We start from the raw sequence: 24,389 nt of genomic DNA, 5'->3' as shown, positions 1-24,389 counted from the left end.
GAAGGAAGGAAGGAAGGAAGGAAGGAAGGAAGGAAGGAAGGAAGGAAGGAAGGAAGGAAGGAAGGAAGGAAGGAAGGAAGGAAGGAAGGAAGGAAATACAGCATAGCAGTACAAAAATCCCCCTAACCTTTCTTACCAAATATAAGTGCAAAAAATACAGCAAAAGAAATTTTTTTAGAAGCCCCTAAAAATAAAATAACTTTGCTGCTTAATAAAAACTAATCATAGTTCTCATCCCCAAGGACTGCAAAACAATTCACAAATAGATTTTAGGATATTTAGGGGGAAATTAATTCAACACTGATATATAGCTCTAACTGCAAAGAGAATAAACAGGTCACTAACACTGTATAGTAAAAAATTATCTTACCTAGAAGAAAGTGAATATGGAACTTCCTCTAAAAATATGTATCTAATTATACAACAAAGCTTGATCAGAACTTTGGAACTAAAGCTATTATTTTAACACTCTCTGGATTACAACTGCAAAAAMCCTCCATATTAGTTCAGTGTACTTATGAAAAAGAGAAGTGTTTCAAGAAGCAATCCATGGAAATATATAATATATTACATGCTTTCATAAATTAACATACCAGAGTCTGTATGAGAAAGCCACCACAAATTCAGAATATAAAYACAATTATAATTTGGAGGTACAACACATGACAAATGATCAGAAATGGATTTCAAACAAGGAATAACCACAGAGGGAAAAGCATAGTAACCTTTGAAAACACTTTGGTTTTGAAAACAACCAAAAAAAGAAAGGAATGTCAAAAATCGTTTTGTGGTGCAGAGATACCAAATCCTGGACTCTAAGCCTAGAATAAGTGAGAATCTGGGCATAAGCATGCATTTGGCTTTTTCATTTTAAACTGCCCTAAAATTCAACAGTCAGGTTGACTAAGAGATGTTTTCTTGTTTTGAAAATGTTGTGCTCTGTCATTACAAATAGTTACGAAGAGAATGTTCTGAAACAGAATTCTCTCACAGGATTTCAAGGTTGGCTTTTTTTTTGTAAGGTTGAGAGTTTGTGGTGAGAAACAGTACATCTGAACTCAGGGGTAAAATGTGTTCAATCCCTGAAACGTTACCTAGAGTTAAGCAGAAAGCAGTGCCTCTCCAGCAACAAAGAGCATATGATAATGCCAGCTTGAACGATGTTTTTCAAATCTTTACAATGGTAAAAGGAAGCTATTAGTTAGTTATTTCTGTTAGTCAACAGAAATAGAAGAATCCCCTGGATTCAAAAAGAAATGATGGGAAAATGGGAAAGTAGCTAAAGGGTAGGTGATCTCATCAAGACCCATCGGAAACCCTCCCCCACTTTCAAGACAACCACTCTGTTTGCTTGCACGGCCTGAGGAAGATAGATTGCATGTGTTTAACTTGTACTGAAGAAGWTTGAGAAGGGGAACAGTCTGAAGAGCATAGTGCTTCAGTTCCCCAACTCAACAGACTATGGTTTCAGCAGCAAAAATAACAGCTAAAAGCAATGAGGTTTCAAGTTTAAAATAGATGACAGAATACAGATCAAAAACTGGTTGTAAAAACAACAAAAAAAAAATAGTCTGACACATTTTTGAGGTTCAACAGTATTTCAGTGTGTAATGATAAGAGGCACCTATTTATTGCAATCACTTCACCTTGGACTTACTTTCAGTACTACAATAAAAACAGAGCTATGCTTATATGGAGATGCTGGTGTCTCAGTAAAAGAGAATTTCACAAGAGAAGTAAAGGTAAAGAAATTAGTAAATTCATGTCTTGAATCATCTGGTAAGTTTTGAATACCTTCTCACATAACCATAAAGCTGGATTATAAGGTATGGATATGGTAGGAAATGAGTGAGGAGGAAAGAAGGGTTGCTGCATGTGAGTGTTCCAGTAGGAACACACCAATACAAGGCATCCTTACAAGTGGAATTTGGGCAAACCTAAGTCAGCAGAAATACCAGCTACACAAAGAACCAAGACATTGTTTCTGTATATGTGAACAAATGTCCAGGGATGAATTATCTCGGGCATGGCATGGCTCACAAACAGTTAACCTAGTGAAAATTCAAAGGGAAGGAACATGAGCACTTCAAACCTGTCACAATAATCACATAACTGAACCTCYAGAGAAAGAGACAATGTTTCAGTTACTGAGCTCAACCCTCAGGCTCTCATGCATCAAATTCACAAACGAAAACAAACTGGGATGGGGGATGGAAAGATTTGTGGTGCCAAAATGCCAAGATAATGTAGTGGACTCAAACAAATTTGCCAGTAGTGAATACATAATCTTAAAAAAAAGATGTCTGAAGTCCAACTAGGACCATTCCCATAAAACATAGTGAAGCAGGACATGAAAAAGTATGAATAATGGGCATATGGATAGGAAATAATGTGGGTGACAGGTCTGAAAAAATGCAACAGCTTTTGAAGATAAATACAAGGTGAGTAGCCCTATCAAGGTATCAATTACACTATCTTTATAAGAGCAATTAAAACTATGGAGAAGAGGTCATTTTAGGAGAGAAGGCAAAGGGGAAAAAAGAGAAGATACTACTTWGGATAGACAACGGAACAGCTAGGTTACCGCCTCTAGAACATATCGAAGTAAAGAAAGATTATACTGTCAACAATAGCATGTTTTTAGTAGAACTACTTTTTCATAGAGTAGAATTACAAATTTGAGTCCTTATTCTCACTTTCTGAAGATATTTTTGTGAGTTTCCCTTAAGAATCAATACAGAGAGATACCAGAATGATTGTTTTATTAGAAATGTTTACCAGGGCAATTTTTTGTTCTCTAAAGGCTTCCTGTACCATTCAATCTGGAGCATACTGGTGGCTCAGTTTCATTTGCAAAGTTACCACGAAAACATTTGCAATATATTACAATCCTGGAACTGCTGGTATATAATACAAAGACATTTAATAGGTCTGCTGTAGGGATTATTTACTTTAGATATGTCCTGGCAAGTTTTTCATTTCATGTTCAGGCACAGTCCTGATCCATTAAGTGTATTTGGTGCTGCACACCATTTGCTTCTACTGACAAACTCAGCAAGGCTAGAGGGCTGTTTGAACATCAGGGTAGATGGTTCTAAACAGATTTTTCTAGAAACAATTTTTTTTCCAAAGTAGTATCTTCTTTCTGTTTAAGACTATAAATGTGTAATGATGTTCTAAAAATTGCATAAATGGGATGGAGACAACAAATTATTTACTTACTAATATTATATTTGGGTGGCTCTTTTCACAAGAGAAGTTCTATTGATTAAAAACTCCTTTTAGATGACTGAGGAAAGCATAAATATTTTATATAAGGGTCTGATTGTATACTGCATCTTGTAACAATTTTGCACAGATTTTTCTTTTATGGAAATAGGTGGACTCATGTTTTTTCTACATATATTGAAGTTTTTAGGTAAGTCAGGTAACTAATGATAACATCTAGGAAAGTAGAAACATAAGATGGCTTGGCAGAAAATTGATAATTACTAAATTAGTGGTGGAATCAATAAAGAAGTTTAAGTTTCCAGTCAAGATAAATTTTGCATCTGTGTATGTCAGATATGCGATACATCAGATACATAATATCATAGTATAAATCAAGAAACTCTTTTTCAAGGCAGCCAATTAAAAGGTTGGTTACTTGCAGGGCTATTTTCACATTTATTATGTGAACATTTATTTATGTTCTATAAAATCTGGTACAGTGAGAAGAGTGAAATCATAGTAGTTCTAAAGGGAAAATAGAGACGTATCTAAATTTTTCAGAACTTTGGTGCTTTTCTTTTAAAGCTTCAAGCATGTTCCATTGTGAGGTGTCATATGGCATATGGACTATTGTATTGYTTCTACAGAGGCACTGCAGAATACTATGAAGCTGTTCATTCTGTTATGGAATCTGTGGAGAAAGTCTCTTTTTCTCTGTGGAAAACTTTTTTACGTTAGTGTCAGACTCAGTCAAGGTTAATAATCACAACTGTGTCTGTTGCTGTTTCTGGTTTAACCACTACTTGGACATTGAATCTAAAGCACTTGTCTCAGTGACAATTTTGATTATGGTATTTATTTGGCTGGTTATTACACAGCCAAATCTAAGACAGTCAGTTGAACAGCTGAAGGTGCAATTTCGTCTATCATAACATTTTTAAACCTATGCTTACRTGATATTGGTCATCTCCTGGCATTTGTCATATGAAACAATAGCACTGGAAACAGCTTAAAAATAAGTGGGTTTTTTTWAAGAAAGTGATGAAAAATAATTGCTCTCGTTCTCTTCCTAACAATAATTATTCCTATGTTTCTCAGGTCTGAAACACTTATCTGTGCCAAAGACAGAACTGATTACCGTGTTTAGGCTGCTAAGCTTGCAGAATAAGACAACCAAAAGACCATGTGAATACGACATCCAATGTAGAATAAGACATCTCAAATAAAACTGTGATTAATTATTGTTACGGTTAATTTTTATACAGTTGCTTACYGTTTTATTCTTTTTACCTTAAAAAAAATTAAACTGATTTTTAGCATCAACTCTCCTTAAAGAAATTAGGAAATAAATCTGATTGGAGCAGAAGCAGAGTACATCCAAGACAGTGGATGAGTTCCTTGCAACAACAGGATCAGCAAGAAGAGAGCAGTGAGGTTTAAAGGTTTAAATTATGATGCTCAGTTTTTGGGATATCATGAAARAAAAGTGTCAGTCATTTATTTGCCCGAAGTTTATAAGTATTCAAAATACACTAGGAGCCATAGTTACTGCTACATGTTGATCCTATGTTAAAGATTTTTCATTTGGGTAGAAAGTACCAGAATGAGCATGTCACCAATGTTACTGTATCACTAGGATAATCAAACCACTAATATCACAGGAGCCTGAAGAGATTCAACTGCACTTCAAAACACTATGCTGAGTATTTTCTTGCAATTAGCTTAGTCTGACTTAGAAAACTATGTACCCTTTGATTCAGAAATAACTGGAAAGTGGGTCTCCCTTTTCACACTAAGCAATTTTCAAACCATGAAGCATTCTTTCGGACTTGATGTGGGCTAGATGTAAAAAAAAGGTTGTTCACTAAAAAGGGTTAAGTAGGAACATATGCATTTTAATTTAAATAAAACCCTTCAGATACCAAGGGACTATGCCTAGAAAAATCAAGGCAATGGTTAGGAGAACTGAAAATGACTGCCAGCATAGTCAGCCATGTACCGCACATGTTCAGTTGTTTGGAAAGCAGGATATTCACCTCTAACCAARGGAACAAATAGTCACCTCAAATGGGCTGCTCATAGTAACTGAGCGACATGTGATTCATCTTAACTACTAAATCCCAGGCAGATTTTTCATTAATAACAACATTACAAGCTTTACACTCATAAATTAAAATCCTATACATAGAATTTAAGTATMTGACCAGAACTCAATGGGATTCCTCCCACATACAGAAGTAAATTCACACATAACTGCTCACAGACTCAGTACAATAATAACACATTTCTGTAAGACTGCTAAATGGCAGGCCATCAGCCTTCACATGTGTCATTATTGGGAAAACATTCATATCTGCCAATAATTAAGCTGTAATCACAGGCTTAAAGCTTTATTAGCATATTGAAAAATAGTTTGGTTTATCAGTAAACATAAGGTTACTTATGTTGAGCGTACAGTAAGGCTTGAAAGCTGACAGAAAAAGGTGGAAACCCAAACTACGAAGGCATTAAGGCTTCTTTCTCTTAGGTAAGGAAAAATTCTGTCTGAAATGTTTTTTAAAACTTTGCTAAACTAGATAATTAGAAGAATAAAATTCACCATATTGTCTTAAACTCGTCTAAAATTCTGCTCTGATGGCCAGACCCTAAGCCACRTGTAAAGTCACAATCTAAGACTGAAGAAATTGCAGTGCTGCATCATTTCTTTGAAAGAAAACCTGAAGAGATGCTCCTTTAGACAACACTCGAAGAAAAAGATCAATTTGCTCCCTTATGCAAAAGCTAGAGCACTTTTTGAAGATGCAAAAGGAATGAAATATAGKCCCCTTTACCTGGGCACATGGGAGATATCTCTCACTTTACAGACACGCTGCATATGAGCAAAAAACAATCCAGAGAGCAAGGATATCATCCCTCACACCAAAATAAACTCCCTAACTACACTGAAGTTGATAACTTTTTTTGTCTACCACTTTTGAATCATAGCTTTAAATCAGGGAAGTGAGAAGTACCCTTTCTATGTCCCCTGCAGACTAAGATTTGGGAACTGTTAACTCTTGATGAAATGCACAGGTTTCAGGGGGCCATACGTAATTTTAGCGTTTACTAAGCAAGCCACGTCTGCCATCCTTCTCCTGTCCTCATACTTAGGGTCATCTGGGGACCATAGTTTTGGTTTGCATATTTTTAAATCTGAATCACTACAGAACTAAGAGACAAAACAGAGAGATGTCTGTCTCCCCAGATGGCAACAGCACCAATCAAAGTTTTGACAGTTGCAGAATTTTAAAGCAAACAGAGAATTAATGGTAACTTTTAATAGATACAGAGTGAAACAAAACTGAGAGGTAGACACACTGAATGACTATCCTAATCTGCAGCTGAATCTGGAAAACAGTGCCTCAGTCCTTTTTGTCTAAAATGATGACCACTGAAACTTTGACATGGGATATCATGGCAGTGTATCTTTTTAATATTTATATTTTCTAAATGATGGCATGCACATGTAGGGCACTGAAATACTCAGTTTAACTTTGATTTCTGAGAATTACTTAAATGTGAATGGGAGCTGAGATGGTCTTTACAGTGCAGGCTCAGAGTACCTAAAAGCACAGATAATGTGATAGATCCTTTTTTAGAAATTTGCATTTAAGATTTGATCAAGTGTAATTTTATATACAATGCTGTGTACTTACATATATTCTGCACACCATGACCTCTTACAGCTTACATTTCATTTTCATGTTACCAGTTTTCTTTGGTTTTTCATTTAATCACTCTTCAGATATTGAATCTTATGGAAGATGGGGGACTCCTTTTTATGAATGAAACTTTCACTGTAAATCCAGAAAAATGGGATCTCATACAAATATGTTAAAAGCAAAGACAATGTACTTTATCTAATTAATTGATCCTTTATGTTTCATCTTTCCTTAACTTGGGAATTATAAAAAATTCAAAGAAACTACAAACACTTCCAAAGTGTTGATTTATTTCTGCATTTTTATTTTGCATAGCTTTTTTTAACTTGGTCATAAATGTATRCTTTCTTATGAATCCTATATATTTCCATACTTAGGAGTCCACTGCAAGAATTTAAAACAATATTGTATTTAAAATGTGAAAGTGCATATGAAAATCCCATCATAATCAAAGGRGAAAGGTTTGGAAAATGTAAATATATGCTCACAGCTGTTTGTTTTCTCAATACAGTTATAATTTTCAAAATAAGCTATATTTTCCATGTAACCCATTTTTCATCTGCCCAATTACTAGCAATCTTTTTTTCTACTATCAAAAATGATCATTTGTTTCTTTATTGTAGTAGATAAAACATCCTTTCATTGTTTCAGCTCACAAGCTGTGCAGACACTACCCACTGTTCTTGCCTCCAGCACTTCACATTATTGGTGTATTATTTCATGCATGCCCTACTCTTTTATCAATTGCTTTTGAAGTAATGTTAATAGACTAGAAAATTGAGACATTTATGAAGTATAGGCAGTGTTTATGAAAAAATCCATAAAATATGACACAGGCAAGACAAGATAAAAGCAGCATTTTAATAGATTATGGCAAAGAGATCCTGTCAGAAGTTGACAACTGACTCCTCCGAGATCACTAATTTTTATGGGATTAATTCTTTAGTATTAAAAATGAAGTTAAATGTCCTAATTAATCTGTAAATAGCACACCCAGAATTAAACCTTGTGGCCCCTTCCTTGGCAGAGCAATACTTTTGAGCAATAATTTTGAGTAATTACTTCAAACTGATAAACTGAGGAAGACGATATTCTTAGCTAAATAGCCCCTTGGATCAGAATGCATTGTATCAATGAAGTAAGAAACCAGCACCATTTGAAAAACACTTGTACAATAACTTCTGACTCTCAGAAAATGACAGGTCACTTGTCATTTTGCTCTTCACTAAAAAACTCCATTTAGTAATTACATTAATGGTAAACTCCTCATTTCTGCTTTATGCAAACAATAACAAAATAGAGGAAAAGAATGAACTATGAAGAAATACATCGGGGAGACAAGATTTGGGATTGAGTCACAAGAAGTAACAGTATGTCTGATGATCTACTTCAGGATATCATGCTTCCCATAAAAAGATATCAAAAATTATCTGACTGCCTAAACCAATTACTGATGCAAATACTGAAACTAACAAGCTTTTAATACTCAGGTCTTCCCCAATCCCTTACTTCTAAATGAGTTCAAATCTCCAGACTAAGAGCACAATCACAACAATCAGTCATTCTGTAACTAAGCAGTACTGTTTTTACAAATTACACTGTAATAGTTTTAAACATTTCCTCTGGACTGTGAAACAGAAGATGAAGACTTCATCCTCTGAGATATTTCTAATCTGGGATTTTTCCATTTCCAGACATACTAGCATTTTTCCCCTGGACTTTTCTGTATACAGTAATTTAAAATCAACTCATTATAACTGGTTTTAAGTGTTTGTAAACAACATATAAAAATTTCAGCAGGAAATTCTTTCCAAGATAGATATGCTAAAATATTCTTTCCAGTATGTAAATTTTGTATTACAGACCATTGTGGCACAATTTCTCTAGAACATACCCCTGCTGATGCTGAAGTGCAGATGAAAAGCCCTAGAGCATTCTATGCAGAATATCACTTACTATACACTTGTGTAATAATTCAGTAATTTTAATTAATACTAATATGTCTTGGAACAGATTAGGATGGTAGCCTTGGTTTCCTTCTCAGCAAATGGAAAAAGAAAACAACCAACAAATAAAAATAAAGAAATAAAACATACTCAGATCCCTAGGTCTCTCTTCATATTTCATCTTCATAGAAAGCAAGAAGCTTGGATCCAAAACRCCAAAAAGTAATTATAAATTTGCCTTTAAACAGCCACCCTAAGCATTCTAACTGCACCAGGTAGTTTACCAGGGATGGCTGATCACATTCTCAACATCACTATCAATAACTGATGTCTATTTTTGCATGCCTTGAGGCCTGAACCACAACTACCAAATGAAGTGAGGATTTATTTAAAAGCAAACAGCAGTTCCAATTCTCTCTAATGTTTTTTAGCATGTCTCATCATTAAAGTGGATCTACCTAGCTGAGAGCACCCCCCCCAAGAGGTAATACAATTATTCCCTGCTATTTGGTGAACTATGTGATACTAGGCAGGGTGGGATTCTATTCCACATCCCTCAGTGGTGGCAGACAGCTTTAATTCCCATTTTGGCCAATGGTACTAATTAAATACAATGTTTATAAGAAGGTTTCTTAATCTCCAGCTACGAATCATATGACACGTAACAGAGATGAACTACAAAGATGCAGAGCTCAGCTTTGTCCCACTATTTCTGGACTTGCATACTTACAGTTCCCATACAATTTCAAAGTCTCCCAAGTTGCTCGAACTTTTTTTTTTTTTCTGGCAATGACTAGGGAAGCAACAACAATAACTTTTATATTGGTGTTGAGGCTTCTCATGCAAGAGTGTGCATGCCAGTGGCACTCGAATACAGCTTGCTTGCTTTCATCTACAAAAAATTACAGTGTCTTAAGTGCTCTTCCATATAGCACTATTAATTATCTCCCCTTCCTGAAGTGCAATTTTATACTAAGGACTTCTTCTTTTTCTATAATTATATTTACTTTCTGTTACTCTGTCAATAAATCTGAAATTTTAATATTAAGTGAAGAATGTGAAAAAAAGTAAGTTGGAAGGGACACCTAATCCAACCTTATGCATAGAGCAGGACTAACTTAAGATGTTAGAACAGTTTGCTGAAAGCTGTGTGTAGCCAGGTTTTGAAGGCCTGCCTGTTACGATCCTGCTAATGCTGCCTTGTATTAAGTCAGCCTTCACTGCTGCAATGGTGGACTTCCAATTAACATTTAGAAAGCTAACAATCATGGCCTCTAGTTCTTAGTAGATCAGCTGTGAAAGTCAGTTACTTTCCTACACTGCTGTATAGCTATAGAACTTTTCTATCATTTCTGTTCAATTTAGTGAGGCTTCTGTTATCAGTTGCTTGTTTAGGTATGTTGGAATGGCAGCCATGCCTCCAGTGCATCAAGCACAATCCAAATTACTGTAATCCATAATCCTGCAAGGCATGTTCCTGTCCAAGTTGTTGACTAAAATGCTAAGAACATCATCCCACGTATCAAACCAAAGGAACATTATTTAGACTCAGAACTGTTGACTATCATTTCTTTTTTTCCACCCACTGGAAGGTATTTTATCCCTGTATTACCAGATATGGTATAATATGGTATAATATATTGTCATTGAATCATAGAAGGAAAAGATGGGAAGGAAGCTACTGGGTTGAGATAGTGTGAAAAAAATTGAGGAAAAGATGCCTGAAGCATGGTTCAAACTGGGATTTGGCAGCTCTCAGATGGAAAGAACTGAGGTCATAAGGCAAGCTAAAGAGTTCAACAGACATAATCAAGTCATAAATGCATATAGTTGGCACATGTACAAAATGCATTATGTCTTCTTGTATCTTCGAACAGTTCATGTCTACTTCTTAAAAGGAAAAATACTGAAGTTGTTTTTATAGAATGTTAATCCCAGAAGACAAAGAATGTTAATCCAAAAAAAGAAGACATCTGCTATAAGTAATTGAAAATCCTAATTTCATTCTGCCACTGTTGTCTGGTGTCTATTTAACTGCGGTCAAGACATTCTCATGGTAAATTCCAAATCTTAATTTTTTGTCCTCATAGCACTGCTGGCAAGATCCTGAAAGATCCCTACAGAATTGAAATGATGCTCTGCTGAGTGATTTTTGAGCCTGAAGTGTGAATTCCATAGTCTGCATGAAATACCTCCATCTTTCTGTTGCCAGCTCTGTTCTTATGTGCCAGGGCACATCAATCCCAAATTGCAATATCCTGAATATTAGTCCGTGGTCTATTAAGAACTCAGCAAAAACACTGCACAAAAAACACATGGTGATTCCCCAATGTCCACAAAACTTCATATTGGACTGAAAAAACCAAAAATTTAGTTGTCCAATTGTTGTCAAGGAAAAGATGAACAAATTCTACAGAAATACAACATAGGGATAATAAACATTAACTGTTTTAAGATCATTAGGTTCCTGTTCCTCAAAAAACTGATAAACATTTAATCAGAATAAAATTTATATAATTTCAAATAATTTTTGTTGATTACAAAGATTAAAACCCTACCTTTTTTCCTTCCTTATTTATTCTGGAAAACATACTCCATCCTTAAAAYATACTGAAGTGCTTATTTCTGCTTATGAACTTAAGAGCTTAGTACCTGTCCATACATAGCTTGAGGAAGTTCTGAAAACTCATCTAAAGATGATTATAATTTTTGAAAATTAATATTACAAAGATACAAAATCCATATCTTTCATTAATGAAATTTCAAATTTAAATAATTTGTTTATGCACTTATACACTGCTCTATGATGTGTTCTTATTAAAAGGTTTAATAATTATAGTCTTTATATAACTACTTTAGAAAGAAAAATTATTTAAATATTAAAAACATTTACTAAAATGTTTATTCATTCTAATATATTTGATATGTACTGTATCAAAGTCTGCAGAATGGAAATATGCTACCAAAAGTCAAAGATGCTTAGCAAGGCAAAACCCCAGTGTTAAATATTGACACTCAGATGAATTATATTGTTGGTAGTAGTAAGGCAAAATCTGGCAAAGAAAAAGTAAAAATATTGCTGCCATGTATACTACCAATTCCTCATACAGGTGTTTGTGGACTAGAGGCAGAATATAGCCCCAAAGGACAAAGAGGGAGTGATCCTGTAGCAGAGGTACAGCTTTTCATTACTATTACTTTGCTCCTGTGGGAGTTAGCTTTTAAAAGTAAAAACACCTATTTTACACTGTAAGGGAAAATAATTTGCTTAACTAAAATGTTCTCTTTCCGGTAAAAGAAAAAAAAACAAACCAAACCACACCAGTGGAAAATTTTCCTTAATGTTTGCACTGCTGACCAGTGTTACTGGTTACACTGTAGTTGAAAAGATATGTATTCTTCCTTGAGTATGCTGACTGCTCCAAACCACCAGAAGATCTAGCAGTACCTGCTTATTGCCATTTGCAGCATGAGATTTTTCACTGGGTTACTGAAGGAAGCAATTTTCAGTTGACAACCTTTTCTGAATTTAGTTGATGCCAGTTTCAGGTTATAGAGACTAGCTGCGATGTTAGAGAAGTTTCTCCAAATAACAAAGATATATAGCTTGTTCATTTTAATCTTTGAAAGAATACTCATTATATGAAACATTTATGGGCATTAAGGTCTATGACTGAATGGAATAAAGTTTAATAAACCACCTTCCTGCTTTCTATAAAACATGGACATTGGAAGATAATAAAAACCCACCCTCCTATAACCACAAGATTCATACAGTAGTAATTTACCAACATTTCTTCCTGAAAACAGAATAAATTCCACATGAGCTTCTGAAGAAAAGCACTATTCCTTAAATTTTCAGTAGAACAGTACAAAGACAAAACGAAGTCCAATTGCATGGCCAGTATACTAGGTTTGCAGACTCCAAAAATGTTGGGAAATTTAAAGAGATGGCCTAACATCTCTCTTAAATTTGTCTGCACAACACTGGACAATGCATCACACAAGAATAGTATTGGTAAGATAGGCATATRTTTTTTGGCATATATTTTTTGCAACAGAAAAGGTTGAGACAGTTCATCAATTGTCAGAATAGTACCATATTAGGAGARTTTTTTTAATGCAAATTTTTGGTCCACTTTTCCATGATACTTTGCTACCTCCTTTTCATACTTCTAAATAGTATGTAACATTCTGTTCCATTTGTTATTATGTTGAAAAATACAATGATTCTTCAACCTTGATGTTCTTTTAAATGGTTAAGCAGCACAAGTCTCAAAACGGATTGAATTAAATATGCATTTTAGGACTGACTATACCTATAAAAAAATTTGAGCTTTACAAGGAAACTGAAATATCCTCAGCTGTTCCAAATTCTGTTTATATTCTAGGCAGATTATAAAAGTATATGTATGACAGGTTTTTTGTCTAATTATAATATACAACAGAAGTGTGCTGTTCTCGAGATTCTCTGAAAAGAATAATTTAACCAGCTTTATTATCACAAAATGAAGAACTGATGAGAGTTAAGTCATCCATAAGTTTTAAAAACATAAATTTAAAGTACCTTTATATTTTTTTTTTACACATTCTCCTTTGCACATTCAGATGAGAGAGAACTATAACTGTATTCATTTCAGTAAAGGGACATATATTTCACACGAAGTAATGAAAATTCCCTACCTTGATGGACTGACTGTAAGGTCCTATGCTGGCAGGTGCCCAGTGGGAAATGCTCTGTACATGCATGACCAGCTTTTCATCATGTACYACATCATCTGTCGCAATGTCATACTTATGCGCAAGGCAGTCAATGCAAAACAGCACTCCATCAGGTAAAAGCGTTTCCACACATACTCTGAAAGCACATGACAATTATTCTTCTCAAACAGAAGTTTGCTTGCACCAATTTCCAACATTTAATTTCCATTTTTTTTTCCTTTTTTTTTTTTGGTCTGGACACTATTTTAGTAAATTTTGCCAAGATCGTATCACAAAAGTTAGGGTATTGCAATAACCTGCTAGCATTAACACTGTTATCTTCTCAAGGACACTGCTGGCTCACAGACAGTTTCTTGTCCACCAGGACTCAYAGATCCTTCTTTGAAGAGCTGCTTTCCAGCAGCTCAGTCTCCAGTCTCTACAGGTGCATGGGGTTATTCCTCCCCAGGTGCAGGACCCTCAYTGGCCTTTGCTGAAGTTCAGAAGGTTCCTCTCTGCCCATCTCTCCAAGCAGTTGAAGTTCTTCTGAAGGGCTGCACAACCCTCTGGGGCATTGGCCACTCCTCCCAGCTTGGTGTCACAGTGAACTTGCTGAGGAGGGATCTGCACCTTCATCCAAGTAATTGATGAATAAATTAAACAAGACTGGGCCCAATATTGAACCCTGGGGCACACTGCTAGTGACATGTCTCCAACTAGACCCTGYGCCACTGATTATGACCCTCTGGGATCTACCATTAACCCAGTTCTCAATCTGCCTCACTGCCCACTCATCCAGTCCACACTTCACTTCCTGAGTTTCCCTATGAGGATGCTGTGAGAGACAGTGCCAGAGTTTTCTAAAAAGCAGCAGTTGATAGTTCCTTTCACAGGTTATCTGTAATACTAGCATATTTTTATGCTATGCTTTAAGTTGCATGACAGAGACACACATGATAAGACTCAAAAGCTACTTATGCATTCATTTATAAAGTTCACTTTTGTTTCCTCCAAGGAGGACTGAGTGCCTTGATGAACAGACAGATGTGTGTTGCATGTGGCCAGTTAAAAAGCAGGGGGTTGAGGGTCGATGYGGGGAAATCAACATTTCAAAGCCTGAAAAATAATTGTATTTGCAGTCCATGCATAAAAAAGTTATTTAACTCCCAGCAGGAATCCAGCAAAAAATTACTTGTTCTCTTTACATATCATGTAACATAGCCTTATAAAATTCCTCTCATCTTGCTTATTTCTTCCAAGAAAACTATTTTTCTCCCCACCTCTCACATGTAAATACAGTCGTTTTTTCTCATTACCATCATCACAAGCATGGATGAATGGATTTTCTGCTTGGGCTGGTAAATTTTCAAGACAATTTTGCAAATTTACTGCAGATCCACACCCGAGCCAGTGCTTCCAGCATACTGCTTGTGAGAACTTCCACAACCAGGCCTCTGYACATAATGCAATGATGCAACCATGCAAACTGCTGTATAATTTTTCTTCAGGACAAAATGCAACATAAACAAATGTGCAGCACAAACGCAATGATGTTGAAAGGGACCTGAAGACTGTGGTCAATGGCAAATTAAATATGACTCAGCAGTGCCCTGGCAGCCAGGAGGGCCAACCACGTCATGGGATGCATCAGGCACAGCACAGCATCACCAGCTGGGCAAGGGAGAGGATTGTCCTGCACTGCTCTGACCTGGGGTGGTCTCACCTCAGGTTCTGGGGGCAGTTCTGAGAACTGAAGTATAAGGAAGATCTAGAAAGCATTAGAGACCATCCAAAGGAGACCTATAAAGATAGTGAAGGACATTGAGGGACAGCTGTGTGAGGGACAGCTGTGTCAGGGGCAGCTGTATTAAGAGCAGCTGAAGTCCCTTGGTCTGTTCAGCCTGGAGGAGATTGAGGAGAAACATCATTGCAGCTCCAATTTCCTTGTGAGGGGAAGAGGAGGGGAACGCATTAATCTCTCCTCTAGTGACCAGTGACAGGGCTTGAAGGAATGGCCTGAAGTTGTGTCAGGGGAGGTTTATGTTGGACCTTAGGACAAGGTTCTTCACCTGAAGGATGTTTGGGCTCTGGAACAGGCTCCCCAGGGAAGTGGTCACAGCCCCAACCAGGCAGAGTTCAGGAAGTGTTTGGACAATGCTCTCAGGCACAGGGTGTGACTCTTGGGGTGTCCTGTGCTGGGCCAGGAGCTGGACTTTGACAATCCTTGTGGGTCTCTTCCTACTCAGGATATTCTATGATGGTATGAAAAGTGTTTGCTCCATAAAAATAATAGTAAAAAGGCATTTTCCTGCAACTTTCTAATCTTTCTACCTTGTTATTTTACTGATGGAAGGCTATGTAGCTGGCTATGTAAATGTGGAGGTCTAAAACATGCAGGCCTAAGAAATGAAAGATAAACAGGGAGAAGATGAGCATTATAAAGGGAACCTAATATGTTTAGGAGTGGAGAATAATTTTGTGTAGTTTACAACTGAGATTAGATCCGTCCTCTGAAGGCACACGCAGCCAACACTCCCATTTCTCTGTGATTAATAATCCTGGCCTGCAGTCAGCAGCTCGAAGAAGCCTCTCCCTGCTTTCTTTGGATCTGACACCCAGGCAGTGTAAAGGAATGTCAGGCTACGATAATTATCTTAACAATGTCTTTGAACTATTTGTCTTGCTATACTTAAAATTCACATATCTCTATTACACTTCATATTCAGCAGTAAGAGTATAAAATATRGTATTTTTTCATTAGAAAGTTGCTGAACAGTTGGTTTCAAAAATATGAAGAAGACAAGAGGTATGACCTCACAGTTGACCCTGCTTTCAGCACAGGATTGGACTAGAAGACCTCCAGAGGTCCCTTACAACCTGTATTAACCTATGATTCAAGTGAAATTTTTCAAGCTAAAACAGTTCTGCATTCTCAGCATATTATCTCAGAAGCATAAGAAATTACTGTAAAAAATTACAAATTACTGTAAAAAGAAATGTTGCTTTGACAAAGGCAATAAAAAATACAAATGGAAAATTAGTTTTAATACACAACTTTAAAAAAAAAGAAAAATTTAATGGGCTAGGTGTTTTTTATCCAATTTCCAATGGAAAACCAACCCACCACTCTCAAGTTTTACACAGCAATTGCATACTGCACACTGAAACCACTGAGCAGTTTCATTATGCAGACGGAAACTTGGATGCAACCTAGAAGACTGTACCATAAATATTGAAAAACTATGCTTTGTGGATCTATGAATAAAAGTGTTATCATCAGTATAATTTTATTCTTGAATTCTTATTGAACTAAGAATTGAACTAAGTGCAGCTAACCTATCCATTAACTCTGATTATCTGATGGAAACACAAGACATTAAGAACAACCATACTGGATCGAGCCAAAGATCCATCTAGTCCAGTATTTGTCTTCAACCAGTGTTAAGTCCATATAAGCAGGGGAAGAAAACAAACAGACTAAATATGTATATTTATTTATATAAATACAGTTTTGAAATAACTGCCAGTATCTCATGTGAATCTGAAGCAGCTGCTCAGATAAAAATTTAGAACAAAGTGAGTAACATTTGTCACAAAGACCTAGAAGGTTCCAGACTTCATCACTTTTAGGAAGACCTAATATTGGTAGTGAGGCTTCAGTAATGCTTTTGACACTTTCTCCTGTAACACACTCATAGAGAAGCTTTTGATGTGCAGGCTGGATGAGCAGAGAGAGAGGTGGAGTGAAAACTGTCTGAACAGCCAGGCCCAGTGGGTGGGATAAGTGGCATAAAGTCTCATGGGTGAACAACCAGGAACCTATATTGGGTCCACTCCTGTTCAACATATTCATTCATAATCTGCACAGTGGGGGAGAGTGTACCCTTGGCAAGTTGCCCCCACATGGATGTTGACATGCTAAGAAACAGGCACACAGGAACCTCATGAAGTTCAGCAAGGAGAAGCTGCAAGTTGTACACCTGGGGGAGGAACAAACTCAAGGTCCAGTATATTCTGTGGGCCCACTGGCTCAAAGTCAGCTTTACAGAGAAGGACTGGAGGCTCCTGATGGACACCAACTTGAACATGAGCCAATAATGTGCCTTTGTGGCAAAGATGGTTAATGATTTCCTGAGTTGCATTCAGAGAAGCACTGCCAACAGGTCAAGGGATAGAAACAAAAAAGAAAAGCAAATAAAATCCCAGCAATACTAACAGTTGTCAGATCAATCAAGTCACAAAGAACTAAGACTTGCAAACCATGTATTATCCTTCTGTAAACCCATATGGGGGGCATTTGTAATCCTTATGGTATATATTAAAGCAAGAATTTCTAACCCTAGTGCTTTTGACGTGAGCAGCTGTGATGTTAATACTCCAAAARTCAGCAGAAGTCTACTTCTAAGTCTGTGAGGCACAAACATTTGGTAAGATGCTTCACAAATATGGTAACAATAATTCAGTCTATGACAGTGCATCATAAATATACTATAGCAATAGTCTAATCCTACCTTGCTGGTGGACACAAATCAAATTCTGTCACATAAACTGAGTTTATAACACTGAAATCTTTCATGCTCTTCATATATAGATGAACCAAAATAATATCTTTCAGTTTCAATCCCTCTGAAGTCAAATTAGCTGCAAGATAAAAAAAAATTAAGCTGTTAAAGACAGAATATTTTTCATGTCTGTAGAAAGACAGCAAAGGCATCCTGATTTTGTTCAGCAAAAACAACTGCCAATAAACTAACTGTTGTCTAAATATGACTGAAAATTTTGCAACATACTAGCTTTTGCTATTTAATACCTATTTTTTCATTATATTCTTTCTCATGTTAGTTTTCCAAATATACAGAAAGAGATTACAAAATAAATTTTATGCACTCTGAGCAGTGGTGAAATCTCGCCCCATGAAAACACATGATGCATTCATGCATGTAGATATGTTAGAGTCCAAATTACTTGTATCCGTAAGTTTGATTATCTTGGGGGGGCTTGGAGTGGGGTGTTCATTCTATGACGACTAGTAATCTACAAAGGACTCTGAATCATAAAAATACAGAACTGGAAGGGACAATAAGAGGTCCTTTAGTACATCACTGTCTTTAAGGAAAAGATAAAATATTTATAAGCTCCAGAGGGATGCTTGTCTAAGCTGTTTTTAAAAACTCGCACTGCAATAGTAATCTCCACATAAACAAAGAGTTATAAATGGCAAGACAGACAATACAAAACAGAAGTGGCCACAGGAGAAATGAAGGAAAGATGAATGCAGAGAAAAGCTCAAGCAGACAGCTGAAGAAGAGATGCTGAGAAGTCAAGATTACCTGAATGCGTATGCATAGAACATTCCAGTCATAGCACACAGAGAGAATGTATTACTCTTACATAGTTAACCACATAACAAGATATGTGATCTGCTCTGCAGTGTGGCTCTTTTGTAGCTCACGAGCAGTAGAAACTAAATGAAGACAAAATCTTCTCTGAATATAGAAAATATATAATAAGAGAGAACTCTGTGACCTAATTTAAATAAGCCATGTAAAGCTCTTCTCAGTGTAATTTWGGGGATCTTGCAGTTTAATGCTATAGTGTGTATATGTATACACATATTTTTTTTCCAGTTGAGAAGAGTACAGAGACAACCTCTGAAGGTTTTGCCTTAGTGAGAAACAGTTTCCTTGTAAAACTTCAGTGCTTTTAAAGAAGGTCAAGACTTTGCACACTTTCATAAAAATTAGTATGATCCCACCAACACTGAATTTTGTTCTAAATGTCTCAGCTTTACTAGGTCGTACTGCCAATAACAATGGCAATCTGAAGAGGGGAATTCTCACAGAAAAGGAAGTGTGCACATGTGATATGAGGTTATATAGCAATTGACATACAACTCCTATGAAATCACAATACATGTCCAGAAATATCAGCTGATAAATTAGCACACAATGGTAATCTGTACAGAAATAGAAATGTATTTGAATGCTACCTGATATCAATCACTAGATCAATACCAACTGTTATATCATGAATTAAGGAGGAAACAAGATCAATTTTCAAATTTCCAGCCAGCACTTTAGTCAAGATGAAAGGCCTGCAATTAAAAGTTCTGCAGCTTTATATGAAATACTGGAGAGGGGAAAACGCTCAACCAACTTATACATACCTTTGCACACAAACACCCCCATTCTAAATTTAATATATATGAACCAACAAACCAACTCTTTTGTGGACACAGAGTAAGCTGGAGGCAGGGATTTGGGTAAATTCATAATTTCTATCTTTACTTTAAAAAAAATCTCCCAAGTAAAAGTGCTATCCCTATTTCGCCTGCATGAATTAGAGGAATGGTGGGAAATAACTTCTTCCCTGCTTATAGTCAAAATAAAACTGACTCACAAAGCACTCTTGCTAGTAGAAAGGCATACATGATGAACTGGTTAGCAATACACCTAACAGATGTGTGTTCTTCACAACTTCTATTTTTCAGGGAGAGGACTCGTACACAGCATATCTCCTGGACATACAGGGAAACCTTTAAGCCTTTCTGTTGAATTTCAAGTCATTCATATCATCTAATATGATGTTATATGATTAGTCATTTCTAAACATCTATAGAATATGATCAAGTGAGATTCACTCTTGAGCAGAACTGTCCCAAAAAGTTACATTGACTGAAGCACAGCTTTTTGATTGTTTTTGGTTGGTTGGTTTTGGTTTGTTGAGGGCTTTTTTGTTTGTTTTTTTATTAAGGGGTTATCCAGAATCCTTGGTTGAGAGCCACAAAAGACAGTATCCAAACTGCCTACAGGAAGTAGCATTTAAGAACTTTAGAGAAGGTTTTCATGCAATAAAAATCCATGTAGTTTCCTTCTGGCTTATGAAACTCTGCCATGCTACAGCTACACCGGAGCTGCTTTGTATTGTATAAAGCACAGCAATCTTTGTTATCTTCCAAACATATCTAAAAAAGAGTTTAACGTGAGAATTTCAGAAAATAAATGTAAAAACAATATATTGCATTCCCTCCCATTCTTGGCTTCTCAGAATTCCATCCATTCTACAGAACATTTCATAGTGCCTAGTAATAAATTTCCATTTCCAAATCCTTTTGTCAGCATCCATTCACTTTAGAGGTCATTAAATCAGTTAACCCAGCAAAGAGGTTAAAAGTACTGTGCTTATTGCATTCTCACCACAAGGAAGCTGAACTGCCATATACATTCTAAATATGCATTCAGAAAAWGCCTTGTGAACATTTGAAGATTAAGTTCTCAGAAACAAATTGTTTATTTTGTCCTGACAGAACCATAATTCATTCCATTTACACACCCACTTCCAAAAGAAGAATAACTAAAAGAAACATGAGAACTGTCATTTTCTGCAAAAGTTCAGGAAATAACTTTTTTTTTTTTAACCTTGCCATCATACAGATAATGCATGTGTCCTGCAGAAAGCAATGGGCTACTGCACTACTCAGACATAACCTTTTCTGGCAGATGCTAAGGCAAAATTACATAATGTTTATACAAGCAGACCTCATTAAATATAATGAGAAAAAAATTAAACACTGCACAATCCTCTTGCTTCACTTTATAGATTATGAGCAGATTTACACTAAAAACTATTGTTTTTTTTAGTAAAAGTCTGCTCATCTCCATTTCCAAACCATCAAAAACTAGCTTAAGGAGCTTCTACCAAGATAACTTTGCTGCTGAAAAAAATTCTAGGGTATCTTTATCATCCTACATTCAATCATGAATATTCAGCTGCACATGCAAAGAATTAGATATGATAGGACAATATCTCACACAAGTTCATAAACAAGAATATGAGCTTGCCCATTTAGATACTAAAAATTATTTCCATTTTTGTGAATGAAAAGAAGCCTGTGTGAACACTTTATTTTATATGTCAGAATCTTGTAAGGAACCCGGATCTCATGATTCCCAAGATAGCAATTTTGCCTTTACATTAGGAATATAAATGAGATTTACTGCTACTGACCTAATCGTAGATGCCAAAATGTACAACAGCTTTCTAGAAAACTTAATTTAAAATTATGGAAGCTACGAAAGTGTTTTAGCAAGTAGACAGCATCTATAGCACACATACATCCTCACTCACACAGTATATATTTCAAGAATGCTATAAAGTGAGCAAGTACTGTGGAAATAGTGTTGTTACAGTGATATGAACACTACTCCGGCTTTCCAGGGTCTTCAAAGCCAGTCAAATTATGATGTGTTAAATATTAAAGCTGGCAGTCTTGATATCAAAGATTCCAATCAAATGCAAAATGAGATGGTAAACCAACAACCCCAATATTTAAAGTTATAAAACCACATAAAAATACAGATTCTTCCTTAATACCATATTAAAAATACTATAAATGACAGCAGATAATGTATTAACTGAATAAAGCACCTCTGAGAGAAGAAAATGCTTCCCGTGCTGCATCTTGAGCATTTTTATCCGTTGATGGGAGGAAGTGGGCAGTGATACCTGAAAACCACTGGTAACCACTCAGGGATTTTCCTGAATTTTCAAACGTCTTAGCTATGGGAAATGAAGAACAGAACTACAATTATAATATTGAAAGATTTCATATTAACCAAAGATACATTTTAAWTTGTTTAAGGAATAAGAACTTGTACAGAAAAGAAAAACAAAAACTGTAAAAACATCATCAAAAGTATCTACAAACAGATATAAAAGTGTGCTGGTAGCAAAGTTCCCACATGCCACTTGACAAACCCTTCTCCAACTCCGCCTTCACAAAATATGCATGCAACTAGCATCTTAGCTGAGAATTTCAGTACTTTTCACCCTCCTTTCAATTTTTTCTTACCTTTTGCAATTTCTTAACCTGCTCGGTTACAGACTTAGCACGACATGTGACATGGAAAAGCTAAAATTTTCAGAAGTATCCAGGTGACATAGAAGCAGATTTTCAAACTGTCAAATTTTAATGGAAGTTAGGTGCTTAACCTGGTTCTGATAATCTTTGTAAATACATAATATGTTGAGATATTTTTAAAGCCCACCAGGCACCTATTCATATTCAAGAAATACCAAATACCTAAAAGCTATTCAACACACAAACACTGCTAGCCGTGAAACTTAGTTTACAGGAAGTTTACCCATCTTGGTATGTAGTGTAACATAAATGTGGTACTTCCAGGAAGAAGAGAGGGAAAAGAAGAGGGAGAGAAAGAAAAAGTGTGTTATGCTCCTGTAAACTAAACTGAAATGCTTAACTACTACAGATCTATAGATTATTATCAGAAAAGCTCATTCTAGTAGGATCTCTTTTTTCAGACTATTTACTACAGGTCAAGCACATTTTTTTCAGGAGTGTTCATATAGTAACTAACATAGTCTACCTGGCATGAAATAGTCAATCTTTTTTTTTCTTATTTTTTTTAAAACTGTGTAAAACTCACTGAAATCCAAAGAGTTATGTTTCAAAGTCTTCCAGAGGACTGGAATATTCTTCTGTGGTTCATGCTCTTCTGAGTATGATCGGAAAATATCATCATCAGTGCAGCTTCTCTCACAGGAACAGCTACTGACCACAAAAGTACCTGAAGATTCTTCCTCCTCGAGACAAACATTATAAAATAAGCAAGTAAACTTACTTGCATGTCAAGCTGTATGAAATCTACACATTTTGTAATTCAAATACAAGCTTAAATTATAAAAAATACTATAGTTCATGTCATGGTTTTACTTAGTCCGATTTTTGGTGGTGGGGGGATGGGACCAAGAAATCACAAAGATGGCTCCTGTGAAGAAGTTCTAGAAGCTTTCGCCTTCTTCTCCAGCTAAAGGAGCCCTRCCCCYTGTGTTTTAGAGMCAATCCATCATGGCTCTGAGGTTGATGGACAGGTTGCTCATGAGGCCTGGGCCAATTGCACAGGTTGGTTACACCTCTGTGATGACATATTGTGTTGCACTTAAGAAAGAATTCAAAACAAGATAGGGGCAGCCACCATGTAGTTTTAGGTTGTTAGCATTTAGTTTTAGTATCATGGACTGGGGAAAAACAGAGCAGGAGGGTGAGGAGATGTTAGAAAAAAATGGAGACCCAAGATCACAGTAAAGAGGAGATGGGATGAGTTGCTGTGCTGTTGCTGTGGTTCTCGAGCATGGAGAAAATAAGTTATTCTCAAAAGGACTATTTCATCAGTGAGAGACCTGTATAGAAAAGGAGAGCAACCTTCCTCTGAGGAAAAAAATTTGGCCTTTGAAGACTGGACTGAACTGCTTAGAAGCCAAAAAAATGAGGAAGAGGCTTGGCCCCCYCACGATGTTTGAAGCGAGTTGATGCTAAGAAGAAATTGTGTTCTGTGGGGAGGGAGAGGTGCCCCCGCTCAAGCAAGTGAAGCTGTGTTCTGCCAGGAGAATTGTGATATCACGCYGCTGAAACAACGCARTTTGGCCTTGAAGGACATTCTTTCCTTTCTCCTACGAGGTACAGAAAATACTCCCCTTGCAACAGCAGTTATACACTGTTTCTTGGGAAAAAAAACTTCCACAGCTTGGAGCTGTAAGAACGCTTCTCCTATGATGCTGGACAACAACTGTAATGAGTGGTTTGATCTATGTTAGACTTTCATTCCTGTCCCCTGTGTGTCTGGGAAGACATGGGGGGTGGAGAGGGAGGACCTGGGAAAGAGACGGATSCCCGGAAAGGATAACAGGTGTCTTAAAATGTCCGTTTTTATTTTTCTTCTCCTTGTAAATTTTTCCCTATCTTTGTTCCCCTCCCTAGTGCGGTAGTATTCTTAGTAGTTTGTAGTAATAAATCTATTTTTCAACTGAAATT

General features: G+C 36.3%; 1 protein-coding gene across 4 annotated transcripts in view; it reads right to left on the bottom strand.

The window, feature by feature from the left end:
• Positions 1-24,389, bottom strand: part of DPH6 (diphthamine biosynthesis 6) — a 200,991-nt gene that overhangs the window by 99,810 nt on the left and 76,792 nt on the right. For all 4 annotated transcript variants that reach the window (XM_057381864.1, XM_057381863.1, XM_057381861.1 and 1 more), the window contains exons 9-12: positions 23,005-23,161; positions 21,986-22,117; positions 18,070-18,199; positions 13,541-13,715 (exon numbers count right to left, since the gene is read on the bottom strand). In XM_057381864.1, coding sequence (XP_057237847.1) covers positions 13,541-13,715; positions 18,070-18,199; positions 21,986-22,117; positions 23,005-23,161 — 594 coding nt within the window. The remainder of the gene's footprint in view (positions 1-13,540; positions 13,716-18,069; positions 18,200-21,985; positions 22,118-23,004; positions 23,162-24,389) is intronic.

This window comes from Malurus melanocephalus, unplaced genomic scaffold, assembly GCF_030028575.1.
Source record: "Malurus melanocephalus ecotype Western Australia unplaced genomic scaffold, MMel_1.1 scaffold_536, whole genome shotgun sequence".
In the NCBI taxonomy this organism is placed as follows: domain Eukaryota; kingdom Metazoa; phylum Chordata; class Aves; order Passeriformes; family Maluridae; genus Malurus; species Malurus melanocephalus.
The sequence above is the reverse complement of the archived record's forward strand: the minus strand, read 5'-3'. Positions and strand labels throughout refer to the sequence as shown.